Source organism: Anopheles darlingi, chromosome 3 (genome assembly GCF_943734745.1).
Source record: "Anopheles darlingi chromosome 3, idAnoDarlMG_H_01, whole genome shotgun sequence".
In the NCBI taxonomy this organism is placed as follows: domain Eukaryota; kingdom Metazoa; phylum Arthropoda; class Insecta; order Diptera; family Culicidae; genus Anopheles; species Anopheles darlingi.
In genome coordinates this window covers 63,254,542-63,272,041 of record NC_064875.1, presented here as the reverse complement: position 1 = coordinate 63,272,041, position 17,500 = coordinate 63,254,542, and the positions used below count along the sequence as shown (strand labels likewise).

The 17,500-nt window shown below is 51.9% G+C and overlaps 6 protein-coding genes across 9 annotated transcripts in view; 4 read left to right on the top strand and 2 right to left on the bottom strand.

Annotated features, from left to right (window-relative positions):
* The first annotated feature begins 3,649 nt into the window (after window positions 1-3,649).
* LOC125954523 (thioredoxin, mitochondrial) lies at window positions 3,650-4,502 on the top strand. The gene is made up of 3 exons (XM_049684913.1): window positions 3,650-3,904; window positions 3,970-4,051; window positions 4,142-4,502. Exons 1-3 carry the CDS (start codon window positions 3,732-3,734, stop codon window positions 4,304-4,306), a joined length of 420 nt encoding a protein of 139 aa, XP_049540870.1. The 5' UTR covers window positions 3,650-3,731; the 3' UTR covers window positions 4,307-4,502.
* LOC125954516 (uncharacterized protein C7orf50 homolog) lies at window positions 4,500-5,338 on the bottom strand. Its single transcript, XM_049684906.1, has 2 exons — window positions 5,123-5,338; window positions 4,500-5,060 (listed from the first exon to the last, which is right to left on the bottom strand). Exons 1-2 carry the CDS (start codon window positions 5,199-5,201, stop codon window positions 4,543-4,545), a joined length of 597 nt encoding a protein of 198 aa, XP_049540863.1. The 5' UTR covers window positions 5,202-5,338; the 3' UTR covers window positions 4,500-4,542.
* A 42-nt stretch (window positions 5,339-5,380) lies between these two features.
* On the top strand, window positions 5,381-9,306 carry LOC125954415 (E3 ubiquitin-protein ligase MARCHF6). Its single transcript, XM_049684725.1, has 3 exons — window positions 5,381-7,557; window positions 7,641-7,835; window positions 7,897-9,306. The coding sequence occupies exons 1-3, from the start codon at window positions 5,857-5,859 to the stop codon at window positions 9,292-9,294; spliced, it is 3,294 nt and encodes a 1,097-aa protein (XP_049540682.1). The 5' UTR covers window positions 5,381-5,856; the 3' UTR covers window positions 9,295-9,306.
* Window positions 9,307-9,932: 626 nt separating this feature from the next.
* On the top strand, window positions 9,933-11,146 carry LOC125954474 (decapping nuclease DXO homolog). The gene has a single exon (XM_049684845.1). The coding sequence runs from the start codon at window positions 9,957-9,959 to the stop codon at window positions 11,121-11,123; it is 1,167 nt and encodes a 388-aa protein (XP_049540802.1). The 5' UTR covers window positions 9,933-9,956; the 3' UTR covers window positions 11,124-11,146.
* On the bottom strand, window positions 11,142-12,537 carry LOC125954473 (pentatricopeptide repeat-containing protein 2, mitochondrial-like). Its single transcript, XM_049684844.1, has 2 exons — window positions 12,428-12,537; window positions 11,142-12,351 (listed from the first exon to the last, which is right to left on the bottom strand). The coding sequence occupies exons 1-2, from the start codon at window positions 12,462-12,464 to the stop codon at window positions 11,204-11,206; spliced, it is 1,185 nt and encodes a 394-aa protein (XP_049540801.1). The 5' UTR covers window positions 12,465-12,537; the 3' UTR covers window positions 11,142-11,203.
* Window positions 12,538-12,949: 412 nt separating this feature from the next.
* The window catches only part of LOC125954406 (unconventional myosin-Va), a 12,939-nt gene continuing 8,388 nt past the window's right edge, over window positions 12,950-17,500 (top strand). For 3 of the 4 annotated variants that reach the window (XM_049684680.1, XM_049684679.1, XM_049684678.1), the window contains exon 1: window positions 12,950-13,727. In XM_049684680.1, coding sequence (XP_049540637.1) covers window positions 13,701-13,727 — 27 coding nt within the window. In that variant the 5' untranslated portion in view covers window positions 12,950-13,700. Of the gene's footprint in view, window positions 13,728-13,778; window positions 14,273-15,408; window positions 15,485-16,564; window positions 16,691-17,500 lie in introns of those variants that run through there. The other variant, XM_049684681.1, reaches the window with a different exon arrangement.

The following is a 17,500-nucleotide window of genomic DNA, read 5'->3' as shown; positions in this document are numbered from 1 at the left end:
TCATTTCGCATGGACATGGAAACATTGTAAGCGAACGAGGAACGATCAGGATCAGCACGGGCCACACGCCCCTAATACATCCGGCTGCGGTCAGCATAGTTCCACGCAGCATTACCTTTGGATTCCATTTAATAATTCATTTCATCCACAGCTCACGTCGGACGGAGCTTTGGCATGTGTCGACAACAATAGACACGCGCATCTTGCAAACGATAAAAAACCATTTATTTAGCTCAAGGGACACGTGGTGTATGTTGGAGAAATTATGTTGAACCGACAGCCGGACAACGGTGTCAATGAGTCGATTGTCTTTTACGCACTCTCGTGATTCCTAAGCGTCCAGAGGGTCCAGTGTTTTGCCTCCGATTTCTAACAATGGTCACATCTAGCATGAAATGAGGAAAAGCGAGCGAGCGAAAAGAGAGAATGAAGAAGAAGATGTCGCCGCGCGGCCATTCGGTGCGTTGGAACGTGCGCAAACCATCCATCGGCGGCGCCACTGGAATGCTAATCACTTTGTGTTAACCGTTTTCTGGACCGGCCCCAGAGAGAGAGACTAGAGAGCTTATCAGGGGACACACGCTGATCCATACCACGATACACCGGTCCTCGCCAACGGTCATCGCGCAGTCCGAATGATCTTTACCGATGCAAACCACGGCACCGACCGATGGCACCGTTGCCGAGACCGATGCTAGAATGCGTAATGCGTCTGTGGCCCGGGGAACAGAAGCCGGACGGACCGGTGCCAACGGCGAGAGTTCGGTGTGTCGTCCATCTTCACCTGACTTAGCCTGGTACCGCCACCAAGGGGGAAGGGGATCGGCACGTTAGACCGTTTATTTATGACAATTAGTGTCCGTCAGAAGCGGCAAGCGACGGCCCTTGCCTTTTCGTTGGAAACGGACCGCATCGCCCGCGAGAGTTCAGGAGGGCGATCATCTCGAGCGATCTTAAACCATTTCATTGGCACCTTGGAGATCGTGTCTGGCCGGCACCCTCCTTTACTTTTTTAAGGTGGAAAATGATTTATAACAGTGTGTGTGTGAGGATGTCACATGTATGTCGGAAGCGAAATATCTTGATTTCGAGTCCTCGACGGCGGATACAGAGGATTCCAGAACTCAAACTCCCTCCCCGCACAAAATGGTGAATTTTTTAGTGGAAGAAAACAGTTGCATAAGAACCCGCATACAGCGATCGGTACGATCGAGTAGGTGTCGTGTGGAAGCTGTGCTCATGACATAAATACTCTCAGCTCGTAGACTTTGCGGTTATGCTACTCACATTTTGGGTTAATACTTTGCCGCCAAGGCACGACGAGTCGGATGAACCGGGGCCACTGACGATGAGACGGACGGTTTATGCTCGGTTTTTTCGGTACACGCCATACGAACCACCATCACTGCACAACACACGCACTTGTGACACGCACGCATTCCACCCCTCCCTCAACCGACACACTATTCACTATTGGATTGAAGCATCATCTGTGATCGCACGCGAGACAACACGCAGATGCATCATAATTTCACTTTTCACATGCACAACACACACAAACACCAAGCACAAATCACGCACAAATCACGCACAAATCACGCACTATCAACGCACGAACGCACTCCGGAGGATCGGAGATGATTTCACACCGAAGAGGGCAAACAGTATTGTCCTCTTATCACTCTTGGCGACACGAATAATGCACGCGGATGCGCGGTTCACCACCTTACTTAAGCCGCGCTGGCCCACATTCCTGCGCACTTCTTCGTTAACTTGGTTGGTCGCACGATCGTAGTACGCGTTGGAACGGTGGCCGCTCCTTATGACAACAAAAAGTGCTCGTCAACCGCCGTCTCAAACCGCCTTCACCGCGAGTAGCCACAGGACCCGGGATGGATTGTGGTTTTAAATTTAGAATTACCGCCGGACGGGGACGGGGCAACAATGCGCAGCAATCAGTAACACGTTCTCTCCCCCCAGCACCCCGCTTGGTGCGTAAGACCGGACCGGAAAACGGACACGCGGTTCAATGCTGTACTAAACGAACGGCACCGGACACCAAGAACAACCCGGAAACAACCTCCAGGATCTTTCACTCACTCGATCACGCGCGGAAAATGCGGAAAACTCGGACTAAACGCACTCTCGATGGTTTTCGGTGATGGTTCCCCGCTCGGGATCGATCGATTTGGTTGCCGTTCTGCAACTGCTGCGACTGCGACTGCGACAACTCGTGACACCGAGAGGACCGGGCACACCCGCGACCGTGTCACGTCGAAATGCCGAAATGAAAATTTTCCCGCACAGCACGGTGGAAAACTAGAACAACCAAACGTCGCCGCCGTCACCGCCGGTTGTCGCTACCACACGCGCACGCACACTCTTGGCCGACCAGGCCGGAAAATCCCGAGACGGGCGGGGAATGGGAGCGTTAGCATCTGTGTTTCTCGTTCCACCCGGTAGCAAAGGAACGCTCGATCCGTTTCGCTCACACGCACAGTCTCGATCGCTCTCAGGGAAAATTTTTGGGGGAAAACGCGAGATCACGAGCGTGAGCGAGGACGGTAACGCACAAGGGCGTGTTGCGGTGCTGCTCAGGATGCACCATCGAGCACACGAGGTATGGAAACAATCATTCCCGCGTGCATGAAGAAGCCTGAAGAGGGTGTGGGATGGGTTTGTAGGATTAGAAAATAAACAATTTTTTCCTCTATTAAACACCTCACACACCTTCCTGCATCTTGTTAGAACGGCATGTTCTTAAAGGGAAATGCGAGGTGGCGTGGAGAGCGAGAGATACTGGCGCGCAGGAAAATTCATCTTCATGTGTGTAGTGGTGAAGGCAGTTTGGGATGAGAAAAACCCGTCGAAAGCGGGACAAGTGGGAACATCATCGATGGCGAAAGAAGTATTTTTAAACCCCCGCGGCCCAACGACCACGCGGTACGCAGCGATCGGGTACCCTTCTTGTACTCCGTCGTACTGGTGTGGTGCGGCGCGAGTAACGCGAGTAGATCGAAGTAGATCATCGCATCCACTTGACTCTCTCAGGAGGGAATGGAACATCGGAACGCCATCTGCTTCCATTATCGGATCGGGCTAAGCAATTGACGATTGATGGCATTTTACCCGATCAGCGCGCGTGGATTAAATGCACGCCGGGGCCCGGGTTCATCGCCGAACGCCGGCACAGAATCCAGCGCCGGTTTCGTGACGCACAACAGAGCCGGTGTGGTGGCGCCAGGAAGGGTGGTGCCGCAAACAAACAAAACATGGGTCCATGAACACGCCGCCAACGCGCTTTTCTATTAACGGATCTCGCTCTGGTGGACTATAGATAAATGATCGGCGGATCAGGATCAGATGCTAAACAAGCTACGGATGGCGGCAGGGAACACTAACGAGTTCCGCGGTCAATGACGCACGCGAGTATTTTATGGTTTCAGAAACGCGCTTTATGCTTGTTGTTTCTGGTTGTAAATCGAGTGGAATCGGACCGCAGTTTCCTTTAAACAAAAGTAACTAAAAAACGGTTGATCATTTTCTGGGGGAATCATTTTTGAACGCGTCAACCTTTCAGCAGCACACCTACTTCCTGTTGCTGTCATCAGTTTCATAACATTTTTTTTTCATTTTTTTTGTGTGTGATTTCAAAAGACCACCACACTGCCAACTCGTGCGATTTTTGTGTGTCCTTTTAATCCTGCCGAACAAAACGCCGCTGCAACAAAATGATGGCTTCACTGCAGAAAATGCTCACGTTCCGTGCTCCGATCGCCACCTGCGTCCGCTCCATCAGTACCGGCGGAGCGCGATACGAGATCTTCAAAGTGCAGACACCACAGGAGTTTGACGAGAAAGTTCGCAACAGCAAGGAGCCCGTGATCGTGGACTTCTTCGCTACGTAAGTTGCGGCGTCCCCTTATCTCCCCTCCTCCTTGCGATTCATGTTCCGATGTTGTGTTTCAGCTGGTGCGCCCCTTGCCGGATGCTTACGCCCAGAATAGAGACCGTGATCGGCGAAACGGCGGGGAAGGTGAAGCTGGCCAAGGTAGGACGCGTGATTCCCTGGCATGTTGTCATTATGTAATCCTGGAGCCATCCTGGAGATGATTAAGCGTTATCGATCATCATACCGTAGGTTGACATTGACGAGCATACCGATCTGGCGCTGGACTACGAGGTCGCTTCCGTTCCCGTGCTGCTGGCGATACGCGATGGGCAGGTGGAACAGCGGCTGGTCGGATTACAGGACACGGACAAGCTGAGGACGTGGGTCCAAAATGTGCTGGATAAAAAGAAATGAACCCACAATCCGGTACGGATTCGGCGTTCAGCGTTGTAGCAGAGCTTCTCTCCCAGTAAATTTCATCGTCCATCAGATGGATTTCGCAACCGGCGAAGTGTCCCCGAAGAAGAAGGCCGCTGGGTCTTTCTTCGCCAAAGTGTGTTAGTGAAAAATTCCATGCAATGGAATAAAACGTAACTGTTTCGTAATGCAACCAATTCGCTGCAAGTGTTTGATAAGTTTATTGAAGTGAATCATCCCAGTGATTGTAGCAGTTCCCTCGCTCGCTGATACTTGGCACTGGTTTGTTGTGTATCGCTCTCGTTCTCCTCGGCGGCTGCATCGATCTCACTTATTACAGTCTCCGCGTTCTTGATCAGCAGGTCGCGACTCGCGCCTTTCGTACCGCTCAGATATTCCAGTGCTACCGGCCACATGTCGGCATCGATGTGGTTCTCATCGAGGATGTACTTTTGTATGAAGATTTGCTTCAACTTCTGGAACTTCCACTTTTCCCGCTGACTGCTCCAACACTCCAGATACTGTCGGATCTCTTCCTGTGTCTGCTCTTTGGGTTTCTCCTGGATCGCCTCCTCACGCTTCTTCCGCTTCTTGGCCCGCTTGCTCTCCTTCTGTTTGCCGATCTTGATGCCGGGCAGCTCGGAAATCGTAGTTCCACCCACGATACTGTCTTTAGCAGGTTTTTTCACTTTCTTTGTCGGTTCCACGGTCTCACCATCCGCACTTTCCGCCGGTAATTTGCGCTTTGCAGCTAAAAAGAAACCACAATATCAGCCGGAAGTCATGCGAAAACTCGGGTATCTCCGGGCTTACCTTTCTCCGGTGATGGTTTAGCTTCATCCTTTTCGTCGGCATTCTCTTTCGGCACTTTAATTTTGTTCTTTTTACCCATTTTCGGCGGTTTTATGCGGGGATTTTTGGTTCACCACGCGATCGTTTGTTTACAAAAAACTAGCGGCGTTTGACAGCTGCTAGCTTGAATCGCAGCTCGATGGAAAACACTTTCTTGCCCCTTTGGTGACACCCGTGTTTTTTTGCTCCACTCTTTTTCCTCCATTTTTCCCGAATATCTTTACACGGCGCAACATTTCGAAAGATCTCCGGTTTTCCGGGATTTCCTCTTCGATAAGGTGCCCCCGGAGGTAGTGCCAACGGTGCCGCGTAACATCCGCGAGACGCAGAAAGTGAAACGAGCTCGCGGGCCGCGAAGGTCGAAGTCGGCCTTGTTAGACAACACACACAGTGCGAAGAACGCAATTCCGCAACGTTCCGCCGATTCCGCAACGTTCCGCGGCGTAAGAGGCTAAACTATTCGAAGGTCGAGCGAAAGTTCAGCAAACCTCGGGGCGGCCGACCGACCTCTGGGGTGCGCAGGGTCCGTGGTGTGCTAGAACGATGCTGGTGCTTTCGGGGGCAGGTTCGTGGTGTAACGAACTCCTCGTCAGCCAACAACAGCAGCAGCAGCAGCAGCAGCAGCAGCAGTAGGTACCCCGGGATTCTGGGGCCAGAATCGTGTGTTTGAGAGTACCCCCTCCTGAAGTGTCGAGATGGAGGGCGACATTTGTCGAGTGTGTCGCTGTGAGGCGCAATCCGATCGACCGCTTTTTCATCCTTGCATCTGCACCGGAAGCATCAAATGGATCCACCAGGACTGCCTCATGCAGTGGATGCGCTACTCGCGCAAGGAGTACTGCGAGCTGTGCGGCCACCGGTTCTCCTTCACGCCCATCTACGCGCCCGACATGCCACGGGTGCTGCCGCTCAAGTACGTGGCCAAGGGACTGCTCAGCTCCGTCGGAACGGCCGTCAAATACTGGATCCACTACACGCTCGTGGCACTCGCCTGGCTCGGCATCGTACCGCTGACGGCGTACCGGACCTACCGCTTCCTGTTTTCCGGCTCTATCGAGATGGTGCTGACCCTGCCGATCGATATGTTCTCCACGGACAACATTACGATCGATGTGCTCCGCGGTTGCTTCGTCGTTACCTGTACGCTCTTCACGTTCATCGGGCTGGTGTGGCTCCGGGAGCAGATCATTCACGGTGGTGGTCCGGATTGGCTTGAACGAGATGATCCTCAAGTTCCGGAAGGTGTTCCTGGTGGAGCAGCAGGCGGTGGTGGAGGTGTTGCAGCAGCAGCAGCAGCAGCCGCTGCAGGCGTAAACGAGGCCGGAGGACAAGGCAATCGGGCAGCGGAAGGGGCCGCGGAGAATGGGAACGGTGCTGGACCCGATGACGCCAACGGCAACAACAACAACAATGACGATAACAACAACGAAGAAGAACATAATAATAACAACAATAACAACTTCGTTGATAACAATCTGGTCAATCGACCACCGCCGGCGCCAGCTGAAGGTGCGGCAGAGCAGGAACCGCTTCAACAACCACCGGAAGAGGATCAGGCTGGTGCTCCTGCCCCAGCACCGGCCCCCGCTAACGATGAAGCTCGAAGAGGTCGAGGAGCTGCCGCAGGACGTGCCGCAGGAGCTCCCTTTCCCGAAGTTCCCGCCGATAATGTGCCAATCGATCCAGCGGAGCCACCGCCACCGGCAGCCGAAGGTGATGCACCGGGAGATGGTGCCATCAATGAGCCGGAAGTAGCGGCCGATGAGGCCAACTGGAACCCAATGGAATGGGAACGGGCAGCGGAAGAGCTCACGTGGGAACGGTTGCTCGGTCTCGACGGTTCGATGGTCTTTCTCGAGCACGTCTTCTGGGTAGTCTCGCTGAACACCGCGTTCATCGTGATCTTTGCCTTCGTCCCGTACTCGATCGGCAACTTTCTGATCTCGTTCCTGGGCATCATTACACCCGGCAAACCGTTGATGCACTTCCACGGTCTGCTCACGACCCTGCTCGGTTACTGTGTGATCGGTATTACGCTCGTGAAGCTGCACGCCATCGCCCGCTTTCTGCGCTGGCGTCGCCAACGGCGCATCCTGGGGCTATGCTACATCGTCGTGAAGGTATCGCTACTCTCGGTCGTCGAGATCGGTGTGTTGCCGCTCGTGTGTGGCTGGTGGTTGGACATTTGCTCGCTACCGATGTTCGATGCTACGCTTAAGGATCGCAAAGCGAGCTTCAAGGCTGCCCCGGGCACTTCGCTCTTCATTCACTGGATGTTTGGTATGGTGTACGTGTACTACTTTGCTTCGTTCATAGTGCTGCTCCGGGAGGTGCTGCGGCCAGGTGTGCTCTGGTTTTTGCGCAATCTTAATGATCCCGACTTTAGTCCGATTCAGGTATGATTGCTTACGGCGAGGATGATGCAAGTGGCAAACTGAATGTCATTTGTTTGTTTTTTCTCTTTTTCTTTTCGAAACAGGAAATGATTCATCTGTCGATCTTACGCCACACTCGAAGACTGATCTCGTCAGCGATTATCTTCGGATCGGCCGTGCTGCTGATGCTGTGGGCACCGATACAAATCCTAAAGTCCTTCTGGCCCACATTCCTACCCTATACACTGTCCGGTGACGCTGAGGTGAACGAACTCAGCCTTCAGTTGCTGCTACTGCAGGTAACGTCACGCGATCTGTTGGAAGGCAATTAGCAGTATTCTAACGTCGACTTTATTTCAGTTCGTGCTTCCGGGATTCTTTGAACAATCGCATACACGCATCTGGTTGAAGGGATTGGTGCGGATTTGGTGCAATGTAGTGGCCCGGTTGCTCGGTATCAAGAGCTATCTACTGGGAGTGGAAGTGCGCCCGAACGAAGATGATCCCCCGGCTGCAGCACGCCAGCAACAACCAGAGGCTGGTGCAGGGTTAGCAGCGGCCCATCAAGCAATTCTGCTTCGGGATGTTCCGATCGGTTTCCAACCCTACGAACGACCTCGGCTGTTTGCGATCCGGTTGATTGGCTTGCTAGTGCTGATGTGTATTAGTCTCGCGATCGGCTCACTCGCGATTCTTACGATCCCCGTCTGGATAGGACGATACGGTATGGCACTAGGATCGGTCGGTACGAACATCACCCCGCCCGTCGCTGTTCCCGCTGCTGAGGTTGATGTTGCCGCTGAAGGTGGAGCGGGTGTTGCTGCAGACGGTGGTGTTGGTGGTGCCACTGTAGAACCATCGCCTCGGCCTCACGAGCTCTACACAGCGGCTATCGGCACGTACCTTTGCTGGTTGCTTTCGCGTGGCATCGCCGTCGCCGTAAACCTGTTCCCGCAAGGCCGAGAGGCTGTGATCGCACGTATCCGGCACTGGATGTCGATCGCAACCTCGTACGCCATGGCCGCGATCGTGTTCGTGCATATGCTCGGTGTGATTCCGCTCATGTTTGGACTGCTGCTGGAGCTGGTGGTCGTAATACCGTTACGGGTACCGCGCGATCAAACGCCCGTTCTATTCCTGTGGCAGGATTGGGCTCTCGGTGTTCTCTACACGAAGATTGCCTGCGCTCTAACGCTGATGGGCCCCGATTGGGCCCTGAAACGAGCGATCGAACAAGCGTACCGAGATGGACTGCGAGATATGAACCTGCGGTTCATTATACGCGAACTCGGCGTGCCGGTCATTACGTGCTTCGGACTAGCGCTCGCCATCCCGTACGTGATCGCGCACTCGATCCTGCCGCTGTTCTTCACCAATCCGCTAACCCGTACGCTGATCGCACGTCAGATCTATCCCTTCTTCCTGCTGATCGCCTTCGTCATCGGCATCGTGGTGCTGCAGGTACGCCAGTTCAAGAACCTGTATGTCGCGATCAAAAACGACAAGTATCTGGTCGGTCAGCGGTTGGTAAACTATGACCATCAGCGTAAAAAGCGACGCCCATCGGTGGTTGCCAGTGCGACGGAGGAAACTGGCGGTGGTGCCGGAGCGACAGCGGCCGCTGGTGCTGCTGCCCCTGCTGCCGATCAACAAGCTGCACCTGGACAGCCGGAATCCAGTGGAGCAGATGGGCAAAGGTTACCGACTGGAACGGTCTCCAGTATGCAGGCACACGCTATGGAAGAAGCTGTACAATAGTAGAACAATCAGTTGTTTCAAAATTTACCAGGAATATTTTACATAATTAAATTTAGTAATAATGGATTGGCACATTTGTTTTCAGTTACTTTCTATTGTTTTTAACCGCTGCTTCGTTTTTCGAGAGCCCTGCTGCTTCTCTCGGTTGCCCTCCTTCCTTCTTTGTTATCCTGTTTTTAGCCTTAGCATTACCCCTTACTTTAACCACCGTTTTGTGATAACGAAGCGAAGGAAGGCAGCTCCTCGCTCGTCCCCATTGTTCCATTGGTTTCTGTTTCAATTATGTTTGCCAACCATATCCCTCAAATAAGATATATCCCAAGTGAGAGAGAGAGTATGCGAGACAACAACGAGATTGGAGGACGGTTTCCTTTCAATCTTAAATTTCCGTTCGATAAACCGATCAAGCAGTGAGACAGGAACGACGACAAGGCTTGAGGCATGAGTGAGCAAGGCCGAGTTAGCCAGCAAAAAGGTTGAAACAATGAATTTAGCTAAAATCTGTAATATAATATCTTCAAATAAACTGATGATGCAAAGCCTGACTCCCGACAGTTTCGTCCTTTCGAAGGTCCTCCAGAAGTCCTATAGTATCGTCTAATCGACTACCTGGAACTCCTGTAATCAAAACAAAAGACTTGCGTCAATAAAACGAAACCGAGATGTTTAGTTCGACCTCGCTAGATCCGGTCCCGGCAAAACGGCAATCGAAACCATTTCCGTCCATATCGCAACCGAAACTCGTGGGATTCTTCAGCATCGACGCACACCGGAAGTACGATGGATCGGCCGCTCAGCTCAAATACCTTTCGCTTCCACCACCGCCACGAACCGATCTGCATCTTGACCTCAACGAGGGATTTGAAATTCATCATCCGAAACCGGAAAGTGCGAAGGCTGAAGGAATTGATATGCTGCTGTCCTACCTGCGCCACAATAGCACCCCCGACAGCTGGACACACCGGCCAGAGTCGGAACTGTCCGGGGAAAGCCGCACCGCTCGATTACGGTATGATTTCGTGTGCTTTCGCGGGTTGCTTCGATTGATTGCGTGCACACCGTACGATCGGAACACGGGTTGGATCGTACAGGCAATCCGCTACCGTGGTACGATCTATCTCTGTGAAAGACCCACGGCCGAGAAGCTGGAATCGGCACGGAATGAAACTGAACAGCAACGCCGGTTCTGCTTTTACGGATTCAAGTTCGAGCAGCACATCCTCACGGAGCGTCCCAACATCCGGCCCGATACTTCCGAACCCGTCGTACTGTCGGAAGAGTTTTGCTCCCTGTTCGACAGCACACTGGCCGGTAAACGGTTACTGTATGGAGCTGAAATGGACGGAATAATCTTGGAAGAGAAACGGCCACCACTCGATCGAGACGGTTTAACGGTGGATGAGCTACGACGGTTCGAGTTTGTGGAGGTCAAAGTGAAACGACGGGAAACGAACCAACGGCAGCTGGACAATTTTTATCGCTTTAAAACGAAAAACTGGTGGTGCCAAAGCTTCCTCGTGAACGTGCAGCGGATCGTGGTAGGCCTGCGAGATGATCGGGGAATCGTGAGGGAGATAACGGAGATGAAGCTGAAGGATCTGCAACGCGATTCTCGTCACCATTGGTCCGCGGCCGTTTGTATAAACTTTTTGGATGAATTTCTGCAAGAAGTGGCCACCGTACTGAAGGGTGTAGATGACTGTACGCGTGTCTTTCAATTTGAATACAGTCCACAGGAACACGCACGTGTACGGTACCGTGATCTAGGTGTTGGACATCCGGATTCTTTTCTCCCGCAATGGTATACGCAGTACGTAGAAAGTAAATAAAACTATCAGGACTTTTGACTAACAGAGAAGCAAGCTCTCTCTATCTCTTTTTATTTTATTCCAAATGATCTAGCGGCCACTTAGTTCATATCGCTTAATCCGGGCCGTATGCTCGGATTGCCTTTGTTTGGCCGAAAGGGTCGCTGCTGCTGACGGCCACCACGCGTATTGTAGCTTTCGGCCAGATTGTTCTTAGCATCGTTACGCTGCTGTCCAGTCGAGACGATCTCCGAGCACAGTATCTGGTCGAGCGTTTCATCCGTGATCTGTCCATTCGTTTCGAGGAACTCGATCATTCGTTCCAGATCCTGCTTCAAGGTCGTAGCACTAGCCGTACCCTCTGGTGCTTGCTTTAGTGCTTCCTGTACCCGCTGGATCACCTCACGGCTAAAGGTTTGCTTCTTCTCAAAGTTACCCCTCACTTCTAACACACCGCGGAAGATTGGCATGAGATCGTCCAGTCGTCCGAGGCTACAGAGGCACAGCGTTTTGAGCTGCCGAATGGTTACGTAGTTGCCCTTCGTCACCGTGCTCAGTATCTCCAGTGCAATCTCTGGTTTGCCGTTGTTCAGGGCGCTGGCCGCCGCGAAGGCTGTCGCTTTACGCATTGGCACGTGTCCCACGGAGTTTACTTCCTTCCAAAGGTCCATTGCGTACTGGAAGGCTTCGGGTGTGTTCTCTTTGTAGCACGCGGCGAACGTTAGCGTGATGCAGTGCTTTGGGAAGCGGCCACCCTGAATCTGGCGACTTTTGATGGAATCAAACAGCTCCCTCACCTCCTGATAGCGGCCATGCTCATACAGCAGATCGCTCAGTATCTGGTAGCTGGAGAGTTGATCGAAAAAGCCCTCATTGCCGGCATCCCGGAACAGATCGAGTGCCAGCTCATGATCGCCCATATGGTGGCAGGCTCGCATGATGACCGGTCCAAACACGTAGTTCCCGAAGCGCAGCTCTTTGCCCTGCTTGTTGTACCGGGCGATCGTGTCTTTAAGCAGTTTCTTATCTTCCGCCGTGTTATCCAGCAGGTGAATGATATTTTTTAGGTCCTCTGTGAAGATCATATTTGTTGTCGATCCAGACACGAAGTCACGCATCTTGCGCTTGAAATTGTCCACATTGTGCAGATGCTGAGTGCGCGTCTTCTCCCGGTACGCAGCGTACCCGTCCACTCCGAGGCTGGCCGCCGAGTACAAACTCCGGAAGGCGGTGCTCGCGGCGCTGGGATCTGCCAAGGAGGAGGAAAACCGTGAGTAAGTCAATGAGATGGAACGACGGAAATCGAGCCAGTTTGCGTGTCTTACATGCTTTTGTGAGGAAAAGTGTACTTTTAAGAAACATTTTAACTGTAGTTTTACCGAAAATCGTCAATCCGAAGTCACATAACACGATTTCACCATAACCTCCAATTTGACAGCGGGCGGGTTGTAAACAAAAGGCTGTCAACGGAGGCCAATGAACCAATGACAAGGACAGCAACAGGCCCATCATCCATCTCGTTTTCTCTACCGTGTTTCCAACTAACCTCGTTCGGTAACTAAGGGGTGTATTCCGGAAAACGGCCTGTTCTAGCTCAATATTCTTATCAATATATTGATGCAATATTGTCTTATTATATTCTTCAGTATTCGACCTGATTAATATATCAGCAATGTACCCTCCACACGATCAATATATTGACGTCAATCAACAAAAATTGATGAATAATTTGAGCGCGTGTGTTGGCCGCTTACGAGCCCCCACCGGTAGCTCAACGAGGTTCTTTATGAAGCCACGAACGAGTTGGCGCCTCGCGAGCCTCAGTTCCAAGAAGGGGGCCCAAGTTTTTCTCGGAAAGTCGATGGGGACGGACGTTCGGACCGTGCTGCTGCATCGCAAAATTCGTGCGTGAAGTTGTCTTTTCGTGAAGATTCTCGTCTCCGGTTCGTGGGCTCCCCATTCCCCCTCATCATCATAAGCCGAGTTTTGTGTGCGTGCTTGCGAAGAAAAATTGTGTGGCGCTCCCTTTAAACAGGTTAGGGGTTATTGGCGCCTAGTGGTGGATAAGTTGATTTCGATCTCGTCGTCGATCGCAGGTGTGTAAAGTGACCATTTATTGTTCTACTTTCGAGATCGAAATTCACTATCGATCGCACTCGAGCGTAGTGACCTAGTGCGTGTAGCGAGTGTGTGAGGTAATAACGACCGCAGGGCTCATGAATTTATCATATCCGCGCGGGTGAGATAGGCGTGGAGCGAAGAATAGACACGCTGCCACCTGCGAAGAAGGGGTTGAAGAAGGTGAAACGACGAAGCAGAAAGGGGGGGGACAAAACGGCGTAGAACAAACACACTTGCCCGTGTTTGCGTGTGAAGCCACCAACCATCAGCGGCGGCACCGGAGTAGGCTGCGTGCTGGTGGTGTGTAACTCGGTCAACGCAAATATGGTTCTGACTGGTTCTGACGTCACCACGGCAAGCCACACCGGGAGCTGGAGTAGGATAGCAGGAACGAGCCACGACGGTACCCCGGTACTACCACGAGGCCCATCTCAAACGGGCCACTAATTGTTTCACAACACCGCAAGAACCTCCACCATGTCTTCGACGGAGCTGTACGTGAAGGTAAGAGTAGTATTTCTTTGCATCAAGTGGACTTATCCACCGGACTTAAGTAGGTTTGTTACGTGAATTCTTGTCCCCCCCGCCCGGCCGGTAAATGTGCATTATTAACTGTTAATTCGTCGTCGTTTGGCAGTCCGTCGTCCCCCTTTTGGGAATTCGAAGGAAAGTGGCGGCGCAAACAAGGGTAGATTGTATGGTTTCTTGTCGTTCTAACCGGTGGCCGGTTGGCGACCGTTTCGCCCGTCTTCGACACCAATTCCACGCCTCATGCTCGTGGTCACACAAAAACATATCGGGTTCTTAGCTTCTTATGTGTGTCGTGACTCGTATCCGGAAAACGGTGCTTTCTGGTCGGTCGTTTCAACGGTTGAGTTCGTTTCCTCTGCTTTCTTTCGCCTATGGTCCCCGTGGAACTGTTGGGCCGTGGCCGTGCGGAAATTGGAATCGATCGAGGCGGACATTTCGTGGGTACTGTCCTCATTTCACCTCAAGTTCTTTCACCTGAAGGCAATTGGGGCTCAGAACACTTCGATTGGGCTTAGAAAGTGTTGATTGAATTATTTAGAACTTGAAGAATATAGATCGCATAATATCACTCGAGCTAACGGTACTTAACTAACGTTTCTGGCCACTCCTTGGGCACCGGGCAGTGCTGTTATCAAGTTTCAGGCTTATCTTTCAAGTTGCTTCAAAGCGCTGCAATATCATGTTCATGGGCATGTCCGAAGTTCACGAACCACTCCAACCCATTTGTTGGTCCTCCAGATTCTGTTTAACTTTGCTAATTTATATAGCTAAACCATGTCAACTGTCGCAAAAGAGTTGCGTTCCCAATTTCAGTTATCGGATCCGAACTCCGAATCCGGATCCATGCCGAGCTCCGATAGCCCCAAAAAATTCGCTATCAGTGGTGGGGTACCATTTCTCACCACCGATCGCGTCTGCAATTAACACCCTAATTGGCTCCTGTAGCCAGGTTCGAATGCGTAGATACGACTTCTCCAAGGTACCGTGGCATGAATTCGTTCCACGTTGTCTGGTGGAACTCGACGACGTTGACTCACATCGAGCGAGCGAGTGTCGCTGGTGATCATCTGCACAGTGCGCTGACTAATGGATGTAATCGACCTGGGGAGGGGGGAAATGATAACGTAATTAATCGAGGGGTTGGAGGGAGAGCACCTTCCCTTACTTCACTTACAGCTGGTTCAAACAGCAACTTAAACCGTGGGGTAGCGGAGCTGTGGACAGCCCATCGAATCGGATTTATCGTCTCAAGTGGAAGACACTCTCCTGTCCTGTCAAAGGCCCGAGTCTCGCTAACAAAGCCCTTTCACAACGGTCTGAAGTAGAGTCGAGCCTCCGCTCTTTCACTCGTTTGACCCTTATCGTCGATTCCCCTCGCTGCGATGGCCAGACACCGCGCTGCCAAGGAGGGAAAAGCAGGTCGCGTCGCCAGAATGTGAGAAACTTTTGGTGAGGGCGCCCTCTGGGAGTGACCTATTTATACCTTCGAAACCACCTTCGAAAGGTCTGCTGCGTGAGTTCGGGAAGAGGGAATGTCGTGTGAGTTGGCATACAACCTGGTGGTGGCCTCCTACCCCCTCTTATTGGTTCACCATCTATATGGCATGATAATCCGGCAACCTCGCTTGCAGCAATCGAAACGAAACTCCGGGAGCCCCGGCGAGAGCACCGGAGTTCACAATGGTGTGGAGATCAGTGTGCTGCTGGTGCTGGTGATGGAGAGGGAGAGGGTTTTCCTTTTGTTTTGTTCCACCAAGCGTTATTGCTGCACGCCGTGCGCGCACCCCGTGGATGGATGTTGCGGCCACTGCTGCACATTTCATCGCGTCTCGCCGGCATGCAGCATTCACCTTGAACGCGGTGGAACGAAAGGGGAGACGCAGATAATAAGATACTGGCCGCGACCGTGCACACCTCTAATGCCACCCTGCGCGGGTTAAGCGCGGGATCTCTTGTGTACGTTCTGCAATCGCTTGGTTGGGTGATTTCCCTCAGCAAACGCCCGGGATTGCACGACGCCGTCGACGTCGACGATTTGACCCCGTGCGCCATGTGCAACACCTTCCGGTAGGTTGTTGCAGTTGCTCAGGTCGCCATCTTACTCCAGTGATCTAAACTGCTCCATCACGCTCGCTGCTGTTCCGGAGGCTGTGGGGTTTCGTTGGATCGTTGTTTTCTTCCTTCTTCCAGCACATAATTGGCCTCTGGAGTATAATGAGTACCAATTGGGTGGAGAACAGGGAAGAAAGGTCGTTGCATTATTCATGAATACCGAGCATGATTAGGATTAGGATTCGGAACTTGAACTTTGGTTTAGGTCGGGAAGCTATCTGCTTGCATCGCGCTTCTTCCTGTTTTCAAGACATTTATCACGACGTCACGGAGGTGTTCGTGATTCGTTTAGCCATTAACGTCAGGTTAATTCATTGTTGTTGCTGCAACAAGTAATGTGCAAAAACCCGGCCAAAATGGTGCATAAACGGTTATCTGAAACATTGTCTTCAATGTCTTTCAACTTAGAGCTGGAGTTCCAGAGGTTGATTCTGGTTAGTAGTCGATGTGACTCACTTAGATGGAAACCTGTAGCATAGTTTCCATTTCGGGAAAGGGGCCTATTGTCCTAGAAAGCGTACCTACAGCACCCTCTCTTATCACCATTCTCTACGCTAGACCGTATCACCGGGCGTAAGGTGCTGCCCGCATGTAGCGCTTTTATCATTCACCTGCTCGTAGGTGAGTGTAACCGCTAACATGCTGCTCCGTTATCAGTGTCTAAACAAGCAGTACAATTCAGCAATTTAACGCCAAAGGTACACCTGCACGGTACGCACACGACATCGACGACGACGAAGTTCTGCTACGGTGGCAGTCAGAGCCAGATGATGATGAAGAACAGCGTGTGGCACACTGCCGCTGATGGTGACTCCTACATATTTGTTGCAGTAGATTAATGTCTTATAAAGCCGCACATCCAATGGGTGTTAATTTTATGGGCCGTATTTTCCCTCCCAGCGCATTATTGCTTTCCCTTTGCGTGGTTAGGTAACTCCGTGTGCCGTGTGCATGGAGAAAATTGTTATCCCACATCCCATGGTCACGCCTTGCCGTTCGGATGGAGAGCGAGAGAAAGAGAGCGAACGGATTACGATGCATGGCGATGGTGACCATGAACTTGACTTTGATATGGCGAACGGGATGAACGGCAAGCACCACGCGCCACACGGCCACTGCCCCTGCTGCTGCACTCTTCTCTGCAAGAAATCGATATTATGATTCCTGTATATGCAACGTTTGGTACTTTCTCTCTCTCTCCTGCGAGAGAATCCAGAGTGTTTTTCCGGGAAAAAAAAGTTTTCGCTCTTCGCGGTTGGAAAATTGGGTTTTCCTGAGTTCCATATGGCAGTAAGGAGATGCGGTCCCAGGGCTTATATCGCATTAGTCGTCTCAAATGTCACCGGGAGACATTTGCCTGGCGTCGCCAATTGAAATGCAAACCAAATGTCTAGAGGGGTAGGGGGTGCCCCAGTAATTTAATGCCAGCAGCTTTGCCCTGGCCGTTCAGAAAGCTCAGAGCTCAGAGCTCAGAAGGAAGATGTTTTGGAGCATCGCGGCTTTGTAACTGGACTCCTTCTTGTCGTTGTCGAAGTATAGTAGTAGCATTTGCATGGTTCAATGGATTCCACTGCTGTTCGTAACTGGGGTAATTGCATGCCCGGGGGTTGTCGTTGCGGTTGTTGTTGGCGCAG